General features: G+C 34.7%; 1 protein-coding gene across 3 annotated transcripts in view; it reads right to left on the bottom strand.

The window, feature by feature from the left end:
* Positions 1–3,337: 3,337 nt before the first annotated feature.
* ZDHHC17 (zDHHC palmitoyltransferase 17) overlaps positions 3,338–19,086 on the bottom strand; it is a 92,592-nt gene continuing 76,843 nt past the window's right edge. For 2 of the 3 annotated variants that reach the window (XM_002752805.6, XM_054238641.2), the window contains 7 exons: positions 15,186–15,310; positions 14,307–14,369; positions 11,186–11,279; positions 9,997–10,080; positions 8,291–8,448; positions 7,212–7,306; positions 3,338–6,171 (listed from right to left, as the gene is read on the bottom strand). In XM_002752805.6, the coding sequence (XP_002752851.5) occupies positions 6,033–6,171; positions 7,212–7,306; positions 8,291–8,448; positions 9,997–10,080; positions 11,186–11,279; positions 14,307–14,369; positions 15,186–15,310 (758 nt within the window). In that variant the 3' untranslated portion in view covers positions 3,338–6,032. The remainder of the gene's footprint in view (positions 6,172–7,211; positions 7,307–8,290; positions 8,449–9,996; positions 10,081–11,185; positions 11,280–14,306; positions 14,370–15,185; positions 15,311–19,086) is intronic. The other variant, XM_017976226.4, reaches the window with a different exon arrangement.

The following is a 19,086-nucleotide window of genomic DNA, read 5'->3' as shown; positions in this document are numbered from 1 at the left end:
GATTTTGGACAAGGCTAGGTTAGAAAAGACAATACAGCTTTTGCCTGCCTCTTCCTCTTAGGATGCTTACTCTTGGAATTTAGCCACCATGTTCTGAGGAAGCCCTAACTACATGGGAAAACCACATGTAGGCATTACAGCCATGGCCTCAGTTGAGATCTTTCAACAGGCATTATCAACCATCAGGCATGTGAGTGAAGCAGCCTTCAGATCATTCTAATCTCGTCTTTGAACCAACCCAGCTGATCCCAAGTGGAGCAAAGTGAGCTATTCCTGTTAAGCCCTGACCAAACTGCAGATTTATGAACAAAAATGTTTTAGACCACCAAATTTTGGAGTAGTTTGTTACCATTCCTACCATTTCCCAAACTCTACTGGAGTTGCTAGTAGATATTCAAGAGGAAAAACCAGGAAGTTTCCAGGTGCCTGGTAATTTGAGATTTCTGTCTGGTAAAATAAAACAAGATATCCATTCGTATTTTAAGTCATTCTTGATTAATTTGGGAGCCATGGCAAAATAGCTACTCCAACACTGTAAGATTAGTTTCCAGTGGTTCTAGCAGTAGAAAAAGGAATTTGGCTTTGGGCCAGACTCTTTTGGGAGGAATCACTTGGTCATCTGAATATATGTCAGTAGCCCCAAAGTAATCCTAATGCAATATTAAAGTGCTGCAAATCACAAAATACTACTTTCGTTTTTAAAACTATCCCTTATGATGGCTTGGATTATTTGAAGAGGACTGCTAGCAACTCTAGTGCCAAAAAAGTCATGTTGATCAAGGAAGTTTAGGGTGTGTTACAGAAACTAGATAATCTGTAGGCTGACACTGCACACTAGCTATCGAAGGCCTTGAGAGCCTGTGGTTGAAAAGTGTTTTAATTTGAAGACAGCCTTACATTGGATTAGTTGTCCATGGAACCATTAACATCTGGAAAATGTTTTGGACCTGTGATTCCCAAACAGTTTGATCTCAGGACCCCTTCACATTCTTAAATTATTGAGGACTCCAAAGAGCTTCTGCTTATGACAGTCGTCTCTATCAAGACTTTGCATTATAAATTAAACATTTTTAAAATTTTAATTCAGACTTTCACTTGTAGCCAAAATGTAGTAACAGGGACCAGATTCATCTTCTCACTGTAAACAAGACAAATTACATGAAAAAATGTCTAAGACACTGCACATTATAGGCATCAAAGACCAGTTATGGGGGATAAAATGAGATCAGTCTTAGTAACTATCAAAGTTTACTGCTTTGAGTTTCCAGGCTGTAGTACAAGGAGGAAGAACACAGGTGGAGCTAGAAGCCACCCTAAGTTAAGGCAGAGCCGAGAGTCCAGGGGGCCCAGGTGGCTAGAATTTGCAGGACTGGAGAGGATTACAGAGAGCAAACTAGGATGATGCAGAGCACCGCCCCACCGTGCAAGTCTTCAGCTGAATTCTGACAGGACATGCCTGTTAGGTGACTACCTAAGGCCTGGAAAAGAACCATCCAAAAGGCATGAAGCAAACAGTGTCTGGTGTTCATGTGGAATGGGAATAGTGCCTGTTCCACCAACAAGACTGGGAAATATGACTTCTTAGGGTTTGAGACAGAGTACAGAGAAGGCTCTTAACTCAATAAGAGCACTGCTTTGGTCTTGCCTAACAAATCTGAAAAGCAAGTCCTCAAAGGATCAAATTTTCCAAATAACTGCATCCTGAATAAAGCTCAAGAGTTTACAGAAACACAAAAATATCAGGCACCCAATTCATAGCGTTTGGCATCCAGTCAAAAATTACCAGGCATGCAAAGAATGAGGGCAAAAAAATATCAAAACCAACTCACAACTGATAAAAATGTAAACGTTCGCAGGTAAGGATATTACAAGTTATTAGAACTACATATTTTCAAAAGGTTGAGATACTTTAAAAGGTCAAATCAAACATTGTAGGTGAAAACAAAATGTGAGATGAAAATAAACTGAATGGTATTGATTACACATTGCAGAAAAAAAAATTAGTCAACATAAAGACAAACTATCTAAAACGGAGAAAAAGAACTTAAAAAACCAACTGAGGATTGATCAGTGAGTTAGAAGACAATCTCAAGTGGCCTAACACATGTGAAATTAGTTTCCTGAAGGGAGTGGGGAAGAAAATTAATTGAAGAAAGAGTAACTGAAAAATTTCCAAATTTTGATGAAAACTGTAAACCTACAGATTCGAGAAACAGCAGCAGCAACAATGAGGCTTTATGATGCTTTGAATGGATATAATCTAAAAACATTGCCATCTATTAAAAATATTTGTCAGTCCTAGTAAATGATGATGAGAGACAGTTTTAGCAAAATTTATCTGGGTAAAACACACATATCCAATTCTGAGGCAATCTTTAAGAGGCATACCTGGTTTCCTTGAGTTTCTTTCTTAGCTGATACAGACCAAGGAACATTCTGAATGTTCACTCTACTTGGAATTACAGATTTTTCTATTTTAAGTCACATAAATATATTTAATAGAAAACTCTGGTAACAAGTACTTTACTTTCTGATAAGACGTTAAGATTTTCTATACTGGTATGTACCACTTGTTTCCAATTATGGCTAAAAACTCCTAGACCCAGACATCCATTATCATAGGTATGATCTATCAATCTAGCAAGGACTAGGGGAGAGAAAAAGTTGACAATAAAGAGGAGGAAAATACTGGGTTGGAATGAAAACTGGTGACTTGCTTTACTTTATACAGTCATTCAAGATACTGTTACTTGAGCTCCAGACAACTCTTGGGGCATTTTTTTAATCTAAATTTATGGCTAGAGTATTAGTCCAATTTGAAAATATTCCTGTTTAATACCACTGGGTTCTCAAACCATTAACAACCACTGGAACAACAGGGAAGGGCATATTAGTAATTTTTGCATTTTAAAGTCCCAGATAGAGAAGTTCTCTTTGCCACACGTATCTTCTCAAGTAACTGAGATCAATGTCTGGTAGGCTTCATTCTGCCATATTTTTCTTTACTAGTATAGTATCTTTAGACATATTTAAAACTTGGGTGATTCATACAGTCCCTGAGGATCCTAATTAACTCCATGAAATTCAAAATTCCTAAAAAAATTTCTCTTTATTTAAAAAAAACATTAATTACACATACATGCATAAACACAGTATTGGATTTTTTTTTTTTTTAGAATGCTAACACCATCTTTTACGTTTCCAAATTCCTACAGTCCTATGCCACTTGACTCCTAGTTAACCAGGATATAAATAATCTTTTCATATCATAGGTACCACTATCATATTTCATCAATTTCCTCATGTAAATTGCGTGAAATCATAAACAAGCACACACTTAAGAGTCAGTATTTATTCTGATTAATATTTTACAAAATTTTGACATTTAATTTATGTAAGGAGGGCTAATTTATTAAACACTTTACAGGTTTTTCCACAGAATAATACGGTAAGTAGCAAAATAATACTTGGCACAGTTATAAATAAAGAAAATATAAAATAAAAATAGCCATAGCTTAAGTACAATGATCCTATTTTACGCCCATTAATACCAAATTCCTGGAAACAACAAAAATATGAATGAAAAAAACTCCAAAGAAGTAATTCATGTTCAGTGCTGAGAATTAATTTCCTATTTGCTAAAAGTATCCAATTAGGTTGATATGAACTATTCTCAAAGGTTCACCATCATACACAACTTTAGAACTGGGTTTATAGTTGGTTCCACACACAGGACCTACAGAATAATTAAACAGATGGTATACTGCTGCATAGCTGGCTCCTGACCATCTGACCATTTCTGAGTTATAGTTTTCACAGGTACTACAAGATGGTTACTACAAAAGCATTCACATTGCTAGTATTTTCCATTAATACATCTAGAGGTTTTTTGTCTATTTAACTGAATGACATCTCTTTTGCACTGAAAAGAATATTGTACCACAAACAAAGAACATGGTAACAACATTCTTAGCCAAACTCTGAAAAACCACCATAGTCTTTAACTGTTGATAAAAATGTATTTGATAAAAATGCAACTGAGTCTTCATGTGAAGTGGCTCAAAATACAAAAAATTAAAACAAATTCTAGCATTTTATAAATAACTCTGAATTTAAAAATTATCTAAAATTTCCCCCAATTAGTAGTCAAAACTAGCTGACATTTGTAAAGTTAACCAATTTTTACATTCTAAGACAAAATGGCACAATGCTATTGCCACCCCACACCCATCTCTTCCCTTTTCAAAAATAAAGTACATATGCCAATTTTCTAATATTAAAACACATACACTAAGGGTAATCTTTATTTGATGTGTGACTTATGGTCAAATAAACTACTATATAAAAATGGTACTTGGAAATACTGAACATCAACTATATACATTTCACTGCTCCTCTTACTAAGGCAAGGGGCTGGTATACCACTAGATTGCTTTAATACCTGTAATCTGCATTTTACGGGGAATACTAGTTTTACCAAGCATCAGACATGCAGTGAACTTGCAGGGTATAATGCCTATTAACAGCAATTTTGAACATCACTAGAAGCTCATTAGTTATCTCCCTTTTCTTTTTGGTTGGATAAAATGAAATGAGCAGCTTTAAAAACACTAACACATACAGACACAAAAAGAAAACTATTTGATAAATTATTTATATACAGATACACATTCTTTACACTGGTCTAGGTTCTGTCATCTGTCTGACCACCATTCCCCTACCCCCTCCTACCCCATTCCCTCTCACAGATTTTCCACAGGTTGCTCGAACCACAGTGTGCTACAGCACTTAAGATGACTAAACTATATCTTACCCTGTAAACAGTATTTACGGAAGCAGTGACTAGTAGTCCACCAGGAGGGTATGAAAATGCTGTGACAAAAATTGATCAGTGCATCACATTTAACAAAAATAAAATCTTTTCTAAAGCTGTTTCAGAACTTATTCAGTATCGGATAAATTGAAATATTCTTGTGGATGAAATTCTACTTTCTGATAGGTCATTTTATTAAAACCAGAATATACCATCAGCTTTTCTTTTATTCACATGTGCTATATACACAGATCATGCTCCATCTTTAGTTAAATGCCATTATTTTGTCTACAATTATTTTGCAGCTGAGAATTTTAAAAGTATTCCATGTATCACTATTACTGAGAATTTTGCATTATTCTGCTTTTTTCTTGAAAATACCACCTTAACCCTTAAAAATGGAACTGTTTGAACATCAAATTAAATTCTAATTTATGCTTCACTGGATAGTATCTGCTAGTATACATTCTATGCGGTGTATCATGCACTTAGTAGGGCTTTTAAATTTGAACAAAATAACATGACTTACTATACTCATGCAAGTGCTTCATTATCAGACCACGAAACCTCAGAGCAAGGTTACTACAAATTATTTCACTGAACAAGAAATATATCAGCATTGCAACAGCTGATAGAAACAACACATTGTTAGCACATTTTATTGTGAACATTTTCTCCTGCCTTTGAAGTCAACAACATGTAGATCCCAATCACATGATTTTCATCACAGTATTTACGTGTACATTCTAAAATGTACATAATACTAGTCAACCAACGTAAACGATGCTACTGGAATTAGATGCAATTCTCCTACTAGATTGCATCATAAAATTAAGCCAAGTAACGTAAGTTTAGTTTTAGTTAAAACTGAACATTTCTGATCAGTATACCATGTCTGTCAACAGAATAAGCATACCCTTTGTTTGTGAAAAATACTGTGAGAACAAAACCCAAAAGTTGAGTATGTTGTGAATTTCCACATTAAGAACCATTAAAATTTTTTTTTATCATCTGCATTCTTCCCAGAAATGGCAGTGTGTTCTGTCCATGTTTACTTTTGTTAATAAAAGTGTTGAAAAAAAAGACTGTAAAATTCACCGTTAGCCCTACACATAGCATGCTCTTGTTCAAAGGATGTGGATTCGAGTGTGAGAGAGACACGGACAGACACAATTTTCAGGCACCACTCAGCAATATGCTTCATAGGATAAAGATGTTGCTACACCAGCTGGTACCCAGATCCTGATATTTGGTCATATTCTATTGTATATTGCCTGGTCCAGTCCACGATAACAGGACGAAAGAGGCCACAGCATCGAAATTCAAAGAAGTCTATAATATTCCTTACGCATCCGTGGCTAAATACAGCACCCCAAGGAGAAAAAAATGTCAGTCAGTATAAATGATTTAATACATGAATTCAATATAATTTTTGTGTTAAATATATTTTTTTCTAAACTTAAAAACTCAGGTTACTTCCAAGAAGGAACCAATTTATAACTCTATAAAATACATAAGCCTTCATGTTTCTCCAATGCTCTGCCAACAATGATTTTTCTCTTTTGCTAATTTAAAGACTTAGACAATTATATTTTAAAGTTATTCAAATGTGCTTTTAAAGCTTTTAAAAATTCTTACTATGTTGCCCAGCCTGGCCTCCAACTCTGGGCTCAAGCATTCCTCTCACCTCAGCCTCCCAAGTAGCTAGGATTACAGGCATGTACAACAATGCCTAGCTCCATATGCAATTTTTGATAAAAAGCCTTTAATTAGTGGCTCTTAGGCAGGAGACAAACTACCTCTAAAATAAAAAAAAAGTAAAAGACAAAATAATTATAAATAACATGAATTTGGCAGTGAACCTAAGGATAACAACTTAAAAAAGAAACATCAAGGATAAGTTCACAAAATTTTAGTATTCCAGCAACACCTTCAGAAAAGCAGTCAGTTTTATGCCTTACATAATTTTTGTACCTCTGGGAGAATTCTCAAAACTACCCAACTAACTGTCTCTGTTTTTATTTAAAGATATGCTTGCTTTCCAGAAGTATGTCATAATTGACAGCACCACAAAACCTTAAGAGTTTGTAATAACTTCAGTAAAACTCAGTTTTAAATATGTCATATAATTAGGATTGTACTGTTTCTAAGCACCAGACTGAATATAAATTAAAATTAAAAAGGAAAAATATAAGGAGATATCACAACTTTATTATATATAATTGATGTGATGAATTACATTATGTTATGGTGTAATGGTGAACTGACCAATGCTATTTCTGCAGACATCTTAAATAGGATTTAAACGCTATTTTACATATCACTAAGTTAAAGAGTCTGGTTAGTAAGAAAATTTATATGACCAGGGAAAATATTAAATTTATAGATATGTACGTACTTGAATGGGCTTTCAATAGATGTTGTTGTGACTTTAAAGTGCTTGTATCTCCTGGCATTCATTCTTTCATTTGTAGTAATACCTAAACATGAAATCTAAGAGGAAAGAAAAAGCAAGCCATTATTCTTGTTTTTTGTTTTTGTTTTTGTTTTGTTTTGAGACAGGGCCTTGCCCTGTCAACCAGGCTGGAGTGCAATGGCACATTCTCAGCTCACTGAAACTCTGCCTCCTGGGCAGGATAAAGTGATCCCACCCCTGCTGCCCCACCAGTCTCCAGGATTACAGGTGCACGCACCATGCCGGTCAAATTTTCTTTTTTTTTTTTTTTTTTTTTTTTGGTAGAGATGGGGTTTCACCATGTTGCCCAAGCTGATTTTGAACTTCCGGGCTCAAGTGATCTGTCCACCTCGGCTTCCCAAAGTGCTGGGATTACAGGTGTGAGCCACCATGCCCAGCAGGAAACTATTATTCTTTCTAAATACTTAATGTAAAAAACATGAATTCAAAGACAACTAGGATAAAGATAAAAATAACAGGTCTGTTTTCAGCTTTCCATCAGGAGATCATCAAAGCTAGTTTACATGGTATCATTTTGACTGTGAAAAGTGTCCAGTTAAATGTGAAAAACATTTAAAGACAGGTTCCTTGATTGACATAGTGTAAATGGATAGACACTATTCATGCTCAGACAACCTCCCCATTACTCTCTTCGAGAATGAGCTTTTAAAAATTCCTATTTAAAAAAAAGGCTTTAGAATAAATATTGGTATTTGTGAATAATAAAAATACCCTTAAAAACACAGAATTAATGTCATCATAAATCTAAGCTCACACATGTTCAACTAGATGTATTTAAGTCAGGAATAACAGATAAAAAATTCTGATAAGAACTAAAAGTCAGAAGTTCACAATATGAGAAGAGGAAGGGGAAAAAGAGAGAGAGAAAGGAAAGCTAAATTGTAAAATAAAATTAACCCTTTCAAAGCAGGAGTGGTTAGGAAGAGAGCATATTATTATCTTTTAAGCAGAGATGGAAGAGTTTTCAGTAAGTGCACTATAAAGAATGCACTTGCACATACCTGGTACATCTGACACATGAGTAATACAGCTACCCACATGAAATGGAAAACACTGTTCAGAAACATCCAAAACATCCAAGGTGAACATGTGGCAATTTGAGTAATATATGTCCAAAATCCATCCTTGGTGTAAGTGGTCTCACAGTGGAGTCCCCAGTCTAAAGCCAGAACAGAAGTACTCAAATTTACTCAATCATCATCCAAGCACCTCATACAGGCATTGGTGCTGGCGCCATTTAGAAAACACAGTCAAACAGTCTAGATTTAATTGATAACATTCAAGAGCAAATGTTTTCACGCTATTAAAGAACCCTATTATATTTCAATGAAAAAAAGACAAATGGAAAAGCAGCCACCAATCTTAAAAAGAAAAATTAGTGTATCTTCAGAATAAACTATTGTATTTTATTGGTATTGCATTCACACAATACTTAGATGAATATTTTCTTTACACACAGAGGATATACCAAAGAAATTTTTTGACAAGGGGGCATATAACATAACAGGCTGGTGATGTGGGCCCTTTTTTTGAGACAAGGTCTTGTTCTGTCACCCAGGCTGGAGTGCAGTGGCTCAATCAAGGCTCACCGCAGCCTCCACCTCCTGGGCCCAAGCAACGCTCCCACCTCAGCCATCTGAGTAGCTGGGACTACAGGCATGCGCTACCACACCTGACTAATTTTTGTGTTTTTTGTAGAGATGGCGTCTCTCTCCTTATGTTGCCTAGGCTGGCCTCAAACGGCCCATCCGCCTCGGCCTCCCAAAGTGTTGGGATTACAGGCATGAGCCACCATGCCCACCTAAAGTAGGCTTTTTCTAACACAAAATCTCCTGCTCTTTGAGAGCTGCTATCATGTATTGCTATTGCTGGCAGCAAAGTCTTATCTCTCAGGTGTGCTGGGCCAGAAATTAGGTAAAGTTCTTTGACCTACTACTCTTTGACCTACTACTTCCTACTACTCTTTAACTGAGGTAATAACCTCCTTTGGTTCATTCGGGCAATAACACTGATTATTATAATTATCTGTGGGCAAGGAAGACTAGAAAATCATCCTTCCAAGACTTATATTTAAAACAGGATCTAATACATCTTTATGCTAAGCACCACTAAGACCTGAGGCATTGTAACCAATGTATTCATTTAAACTCTTTCCAGATTGCATTCTCGATGCAATAAAAATCCATCATTTCCTTTAAGGTATGAAACCCACGTGATGGAAGAACAATTTATGTTTAAAAAGGTAACTTCTGATATGTACTAATATTCTCTAATATGCAATAATTACACCTTACTTTTCAAAATATTTCAAGTTCTCTGCAAATTTAATTGTAAGTATACGTTCCCAACTGCTTGGTAAGAAACAGAACTAGCACAATCACTTAATCTATAAGCTACTATAGTAAAGCAAGCACATCATGGGGAAAATGTTGATGCATTTTACCCAGAAGCTTCTCAGAGTCTATTAAACCAACATGTTTTTCAGAGGACACAAGTATTAAAAGGTTGTTAACTGCTAACTGTTTGCTTATACTGTACATTGGACATAACTAATCTCTATCTTTTTTCCCTTTTGTGTTTCATAAGGTGTCCAAACCATAATTTTAGTTAAAAGACTTTTGTCCTTATCATAATTTGTTAGTATGGTAAGTATAATCTGAGTATGCAGAAATTTGTTTTCAAAAGACAAAAAACTAATTGTACTCACAAGAAATACAACCATAAATCATCCAGCAGATCATAAAAAGCAAAAAGAATAGGTAGCCCATAAAGTATCTATGGTTGCCTGCACCTAAAGAAAAACACAGAAGCAAGTTTTTTCAGCTAAGCAAAAACAACGGGTAATGCACTTTTGAGGGGTATGCCATGAAAGGTATGCTACAATTGTGCTGATAATCACACATACGTTATTTTAAAAAGTAATTTTCAGGAAAAATGTTTTAATAAAAATCTTAAAGAATGCTTACGATTACACACAAAGATATGATAACAGCAATGGTATTCAAGTCCCAAAGAACTAATTCTGACCTCTAATCCTATTCTTTGTAAGGTTTAAGAGTCCTATTTTATCTTTACTTTTACAAACTTTATAATCCAACTTTTCCAAGGCTTCCCCTCAACAGAATTACGTAATTTGTTTTGTAATGTTTCCTTTCTGTCACCTCATAAAATCTCCAGGGTATCTCCTTAGACTTCACCATTCTTGAACACTGAGGTGCGTATGGTTCTTATCTGTCATTCCTCTCTGCCTCTATATATAATAACATCTTTTTTTTGAGACGGAGTTTCGCTCTTGATGCCCAGGCTGGAGTGCAATGGCGCAATCTCAGCTCACCACAACCACAATCTCCACCTCCCAGGTTCAAGCAATTCTCCTGCCTCAGCCTCCTGAGTAGCTGGGATTACAGGCATGCAATATCATGTCTGGCTAATTTTGTACTTTTAGTAGAGACAGGGTTTCTCCTTGTTGGTCAGGTTGGTCTCAAACTCCCAACCTCAGGTGATCTGCCCATCTCAGCCTCCCAAAGTGCTAGGACTACAGGTGTGAGCCACCATGCCCAGCCTACCTCTAACATCATTTTAAATATTACTGCCTTCGGTTCTCTAGTTTAACTAGAAAAAAAAAATTATTTGTCTCCTTATCAATTTCATTGTTAACCAATGGGGAAAGGTGAAGAGAGTAGGCATCAGACAGAATTGATAGAGAAAAGATTATCAGGGACTGATTTTGTAATTTTTTCCCTCCCTCTCTCAAAAGCATTGCTGTGTGTCAACCAGAAGATAATTGGGGAAATGAAGGGTGAATAACTTTCTACTGCCTACTTTAATATTATACTTTATTCATTGCCTAAAGTAACTTAATGAATGATATATAAGAAATTACTAATATAACTTACCTACACAGTTACCCACCCATGGGCAATGATGATCAAATTTTGCTATACACCGGTTGCACACACCACAATGTTTGGACCTCACCGGTTTCCGTATCTGTTAATAGGCATGTTAAAGGATTATGAAAGGCATTGTACTAAGAAAGAAAGCTGAATATTTTCTCAAAATATAATTATAAAAATAAAACTGTAATTTTTAAACAAGATTATATCAAGGTTTCCAAATGAATGAAACCAAAAATCACTATTGTTTTAATAAAATTTCAGCTGCAAAAACAAAGAATAAAATAATGAGGCTACTCTAGAAAATATGCTCTTAAGAATGAAACTGAACCATCAATTTACAAAAACAACAACTAAGAATTAAACACCAATTTGATGTGATGAATGATGCTATGTTTAATTCACATCCCTCAAATTTCTGAATAATAGAAATATAGCAATATCCAGTCTTCTAAATGATGTCCCATTATGACTAATGGTCATGATACTGGTTATTCTTTAATAAAATAAAATTATTCCTTACTAAAAGGAAGTTCAGGCTAAATGTGAATTTAAAAAGCTCTTAAAATTCAAACATCAAAAAAAATTTGTCTTCTCCAAATTAACATATCCAGCAAAAAACAGCATATACACCTATTTCTCTTCAATAAAGTGCCTTTTGAGACCTCAGACTGTCTCAAAGATTTTTTTTTAAAGAGAATTAAAGAGAATGAGTACAGCATTTCTCCTGCTGAAATGTATTACTATATCTAAGAATGCAGAACATGCTTAAGAAGTTTAGACAGTCACTATTTCTTGCAAAAAAAAAAAAAAACCATAAAATTCATTATTCTGCTACTGACACGCAATAAAGAATTCATGCTTATGATGTCTGTTTTTCAAGTGTTTTAAAACGGTTTTTAAAACCTACATTACTCTAAATCAGTCAAGTGAATACAAGAACTCGTTGGTGATCTTCAAAGCACTGGCAGTCCTAATGCTAGACATATAATAGAAGAGCTGGAGTTACTAACTCTTGCAAGAAAAATATTTATAAATATACTTCAGTGTTTCAGCAAAACCACTGTCACTTCTCTGTTAGTTTGCATAAGGTTATACACTATTTTGAGGTACCAAGGAAAAGTCACAGTGAGTACGCAGTTCTTACATCTACCAAAATTGTCTGTGGAATAAAGAAAAGAGTAAGTTATTCTTCACCACAGTTGTGAGATTAAATCTACTTAGGAGAAGGCAGCAGGCTATTCAAACAATTTCTATCCCCACTACCAACCCTCAGCTGCAACACTAGTTGCCCTTTGGGCAATGCTAGTAAAAAATCTGAAAAACAGACTGACTAGTTAAGGCATGACTTGGTCTCAAAGTTCCTTGGATCACTTACAAAGTAATCCTTTTTTTTTTCTTTTGAGACAGTGTCTCAGTCTGTTGCCCAGGATGGAGTGCAGGGGTGTAATCACTAAATTAATTTATTTTTAAGAAAGCTCTGACCTACAAACCTTAGGGACTTGTCTACTTACCAAAGTGAAGCATACCCATATAATGACAACTTCCTCTGCTGATTTGCAAGATTTTATAATAGAAAGTGATCTTTACAAAAAGAATTATGTGGCTTATAAATAATATATAATAAAACATTTATGCTATGATGGCAAAAAATAGTCTTATTCTTGCCATCAGATATTTATTTGACAATGAAACTGCTATCTGTATTGACTGACTATATAATGTGTTTGCCATATGGCAAGTACATCACCACTGCATACTTGACTTTGTAAAACAGTATATTTCCACAGAACAGTAGTGTATTAAAACATTCTAAATATTAAAAAAAAGAATATCAATCTTCTAAATTACTCACTATAAAGCATAGAAACAAAAACTGTTTTCAGAATGCCTGAATATACAAAAGAATCTTGTCGGTATCTTAAAGTTCCTACCAAAAGTGAAGTTGTATATATTTTGAATATTCAAAATCATAACTGCTCAAAGAATATTAAGTGTAATAAAGAATTTGCAGAATAAGAACTGTTTCAAAAATTTATTCCATGATCCTAAATGAAGTCAGTGACTTTATTATTAATCAGATGTTAAGACATTAGTTAACTTGCAGTGCATAAATACAAAAGAGCATTGAGTTTCATGTACGATTTTGGGATATTTCAATTTCCATGTAGAAAAACATAATTTAAGCACTACGGCAGTCTATATATTTTTCACAAATACTAATTGTAAAAACTAAGAGAAAAATAATTAAAACATGAGTATTATTCTACGGAAAACTGATGTCTATAATAATAAACAATGTCAGTAGTACTATACCTGACTCTATTAATGAATACTAGTGATTTCATATATATCTTGACCTATGAACTGGCTGACGATGACCACTTTTAAAAATCTATGATAGCCTGTAATCCCAGCACTTTGGGAGGCCGAGGCGGATAGATCACGAGGTCAAGAGATAGAGACCATACTGGTCAACATGTTGAAACCTCGTCTCTACTCAAAATAGAAAAACTTAGCTGGGCATGGTGGAAGGTGCCTGTAATCCCAGCTACTCAGGAGGCTGAGGCAGGAGAATTGCCTGAACCCAGGAGGCGGAGGTTGCGGTGAGCCGAGATTGCACCATTGCACTCCAGCTTGGGTAACAGAAGCGAAACTCCGTCTCAAAAAAAAAAACACCTATTCAAATTGAACTTGGTTACAGGCCATGTTGTCCTACTAGTTATCTAATGGATTTTTCCTATGTGGCTTTTAAATACAAGTATAAATTTTCTTAAAATGTAGTAAAGAAAACAATCTACTAGGGAATCATTATAAAGCTTTGATATGAAATACTTTATTACTTAGTTTTTAATTTATTGAGCAACATTTCAAGAGAGAAAAGAGAAAGAGATTGAATACAAATAAATGGCACCTCTGAATCAAAAGTGCAGTCAAGGTCTACCATCAGGGAATAAGCACCTTGGGAAGGAGACATCGTTTAACCACCTTTCCTCTTATACCACGGGGCAGGGAATGTGTTCAGTGAAAGAAATTCTTCCTTTTCCCACACCCCACACCCGCTATGCTATGCCACTGTCAGGAGGAAAAGAAGGGAGAAGAACAAAGAAGAAAATACTACCAAACAGGTACTGCAGAATATACTGAGGTCCAGACTTCCTGTCTCTGCAAGTTCAACTATTGTCTGTGAATTAAAAAAATAATATTTAATTCAAAACTAAACAATGCTCACCAACTCTTTCGCCATCACTATGAATCAATAAACATGATTTTCATCTTTAATTTACTGATGTTTTCAGTTCAAAAAGAGACACAAAATCTTTTTATTTACTGCTATTTCATCGAAATAAGAATACAGGGTAGCAATCTCTATGCTGCCCAGAAAAAAGGGGATTAGATCATAAGAGTCTGCCATTGTCTTAGTTTATTATGGACAGAATAACTCATCAAAATTCGTCTTGTTTTTAGAGACTAAATACAACAGCTCTTAAAATATAAAATGCTTCTATTACAATTCTCTAAATACACAACATTGTTATATAAAATTGGTTTGCTAATTACCTGCGTTATAAGAAAGGGATGCCCTGGATGGTACATACAATATTTTAGCTACTGGGATGGTATATCTGCACTTAACCAATTTATTGACCTTCTAGTTTAGTCATTTAGCAAACATCTACTGAATGCAAATTATTTCCTGGAGATTTACAGAGATATTTAAGATTTACAGAGGTATTTAAGATACACACCCCTCAAAGCAATCACAGTGGCCTTGTAAAGGAGAAAAACATGAAATTATAAAATGTCATGGAAGTGTTATAGACAGGCATCACAAGAGCACCAAGGGCGAGCACCAAATAAAAGATATGTAAGCTCAATTTAGCTTAAAGTAACCACCTTATATTGTAAAAGATAGTTACTTCCTTTGTATTCTAGTATCTGCTATAAATACTGATAATTTGGCAGTTAAAATACAAGTGATTTAGTTGGTATTTGCTACCTTTTTCTTTTGTTCTTCTGTTGCTTTAATAATCCCTGGATCTGATTTCCAAGATTTTCCAAAATGGTAGAAAAGTGCAACACTATTGGCAAGGAATGGAAGATGGATAAATAAAAAGTTCAGATGTGCCTAAAGTTAAGGAATCTAAAGAAGCAATGATAAATGAATTACTATTATATATACTTATAATCTATAAAATTTTTACAAAACACCTACCAATCAAAAAAATACAAGCTGTTTTTCATTATGTTTATAACTACATGTAAAAATAATGTGACTTCTTTATAAATTTTTAATCATGTAGGCTTATCTGACACTGTAAAAGTTAGTAATTAAAAATTCAATCAGTATTTTTAAATGACTAATTTTTTGACAAAAATGAAGGGATTTCTCACGTTCAAATTTACTAACAAATACTTTATGTATATGTATTGCAATCTTTATGTACCTACCAATTATTACAGGTATCATACTCATATATTTAAAAGATTGCTTTTAACCACAGAAAAGTCAAAAAAGAAAAAACTCACTTTTGGCTTTTTTTGAACACACTGAAATTGGTTTCAGAAAAAAATATAAGCTTGCTTAAATCAACTAAGTTTGTATGTTCACATTTTTTCTATCTCATAAAAACATAAGAAATATACTAGGCACTTATAACACTATAAAAATAAAGCAATGTTGCTAGAGTAATACATTTCTGAGACACAAAACACCGGGTATACTCGAATATAATTTGCAAGATTTTACGTGGATACAAGTACCATACAAGAATTGCACAAGATTTTTTCACATTATCATGTGTAGTCACTGTTTACATTTCTCAGGAAGCACAGATAGAAAAAGAACAGCTTCTTGAATGAAATCGTTCTATATTTGTTTGGAAAATACCAAAACACTAAACAGCCACTTGACATACAGGAGAAACAAAAGACAAAAGAAAAGATTAGTTACTATCACCTGCCATGTTTAAAAGTGATTTGTCTTTTCCTTTTTTCTCCAGTCCCCTCTTTTCCCTCAACTTTTTCCAATCTTATTCTACAAAATATACTGGTACGGCAAGCAAAGAGTAAATAAGAAGTCAAACTTTAAGCTGTTCCGACTCCAGCTCTGGAGAATCAAGTGTGTAGAACGCTGAGGCTTGATATTACTCAGGGGCAGCACTTTCATTGATCACAAGTTTTTAAAAGGTGCTAACATGTAAATAAGTAGGTCAAACTCTCAGGACCTGGATTAAATTTGCATGGGGCCAGCTCAATATATGACTATATATTTGAAAGGTATATTAAGGAATTAAATACTCAATGAACTTATAAAATTTCTTTCCTTGCTCTTTAAAGAAATGATGTATCTTCAAATGGTAGACTGAACTTAGCTTTAGCAACAGATTAAACAAGCTAATTTTTAAAATTTAACTGAAATAGGCTGGGTATGGTGGCTCACACCTGTAATCCCAGCATTTAGGGAGGCTAAAGTGGGTGGATCACGTGAGGTCAGGAGTTCAAGACCAGCCTGGCCAACATGGCGAAACCCTGCCTCTACTAAAAATTCCAAATTTAGCCAGGTATGGTGGCACATGCCTGTAATCCTAGCTACTAGGGGGTGCTGAGGCAGCAGAATTGCTTGAACCGGGAGGCGGAAGTTGCAGTAACCCGAGATTGAGCCACTGTACTCCAGCCTGGGCAACAGAGTGAGACTCAGTATCAAAAAAAAAAAAATTAACGGAAATAGGCACACTCTACAAATATATGGCTGTTTTCAGTATTAATTTTATTATTAGAGAAAATGAGAAAGCACTAAAAAAAAAGCATAAAGACAGAAACAGTAACTCTACAACCCAGAATTAAGCTTCTTTTAATTTTGGTATTCTGCATTTTTAATTATGACTGGTATCATAATATATCTAATTAACAAAATAACACATTAATCATCAACTATTTGCCATTTAAGCAGCACAAGAACCCTATAATAAATCCTGCTATTATCCCTACTTTACAGATGATACAACTGAAGCAGAAGCTACATTGTCCAAGATTCCAGAGTGAGTTAGAGGTAGAGCATGTATTAAAATTCAGACTCTTATTACCTATGCTATTCAGCCTCACCAAACTACTCAACACAATTTCCTACGCCAATAAATATTACGGAAACAATGTCTTAGGTATGAACATTTTAACTTGAGATATAAATATATACACACACTTTTATACTATTATTTTCCAGAAAGACATCCAATTTATAACCCCACAACACATAACTGATTAGTACATTTGCATTAACAGTAATGAAAAAAAATGTGCTCTTTTAATTTATATTTTTGCTTTTATGTTTGAACAGCACTCCAATTAAAGATAAATTTACCATCAATGTTTTCTTTTAAATGTTTATAGAATCATTTTTTACATTTAATTCTTTACTTGTTTTCTCGATATGTTATGAAATGCAGCTCTCATTTTATTTTTAGACAAATTTATCTAACTAGGCTTTCTTTCTAGAAAGAAATTCATACACTAAATTTATTTCCCATAACACTCAACAAAATGAAATAAAACAGTAAATCAAACAAACTGAGTGCCTCCCAAAATACTGGGAACAAATTTGAAAAGGGGACAGACCACATTATATCAGAAAGCTCAAAACTGAAGACCACAAAAAGAAGATGATTCTGGTGAGGCAGGCTGCCTGGGGTAGCTCCTAATCCTGCTCTACCTATACTAGTAGTATGAAAAACCGTAGATGAGAATTCTCATCAGTTTCACCCTGACCCTTTACTATGGACTAAACTGTTTCCTCACAAGGCATATGTTGAATTCCTAACCTCTACAATCTGACTGCATCTGGAGATGTGGTCTTTAGGAAGCAATTAAGTTTAAATCAAGTCATAAGGGTGGGAGCCTAATCCAACAGGATTGTGGCCTTCCTCATATAAGGTAGAATGAGAGATTTCTTACTCTTTCTCCTCACCATGTGAGAACACAGCAAGAAAGTCATCATGGGCAAGCTAGGAAGCAAGCCCTCACCAGAACCCAAACATGCTGGCACCCTGATCTCAAACAACCAGCCTCCAGAACTGTGAGAAAACAAATTTCTGTTGTTAAACCACCCAGTCTCTGGTATATCATTATGGCAGCTTCAGCTGACTGACACACACTCCACTCCTCAGCCCCACTCAATTGGAGAAAAATAACTGAAATGGTAAGTAGATAATTTTAAAAGTCAAGAAAACCCCTTCAGGAATACAAGTCCCTGAATACCACTGCATGGCTTCCACTAAGTATCAAGTATCAATACCAAGGCTTGTCATCAATAAGGTGACTTAACAAAATTGAGGGGATGGCTGGTGAGGGATAATTCCACATCATCCTATTTCTAAGGCTGGGTAGAATAAAACCTCAGGAAAAACTTTTAGCAAGATCCTAAGACAGCTAAACCCAAGTTTCTGAGCAAGGATTTACAATTGAGCTCTCTTTTTCTCAGGCTACAGATAAATGAATAGAAATTTAGCCGAACTGTAACACTGAAGGCAGTCATCTGCCTTCGATATCCTTGTATCAAACAGGACAGGAAATACAATACTTCAAAGATCACAATATATCAGAGACAACATAAAAGTCTGAATATATTTGCCCAGTCAATCACAAGCAAGATGAAAGACAAAAAGAAATGACATAACTACTATGCTAGTGTACTTAAAAACAAAACAAAAATAATAAATCAGAAAAAAACATGCATAGCATTCACAAATCAGCTAATCCAGTATGGAAAGTAGCAACAAATTTGGACAAAGTTGAATTAACTAAAGATGCTTCATAATTAAATTATGAATCCTATAAAAGCTTAAACATAAGATCATAAAACAATTAGAACCAGATGAAAGGAGTGATTCTAGAAGAAAACAGAC

Source organism: Callithrix jacchus, chromosome 9, assembly GCF_049354715.1.
Source record: "Callithrix jacchus isolate 240 chromosome 9, calJac240_pri, whole genome shotgun sequence".
Classification (NCBI taxonomy): Eukaryota; Metazoa; Chordata; class Mammalia; order Primates; family Cebidae; genus Callithrix; species Callithrix jacchus.
The sequence above is the reverse complement of the archived record's forward strand: the minus strand, read 5'-3'. Positions and strand labels throughout refer to the sequence as shown.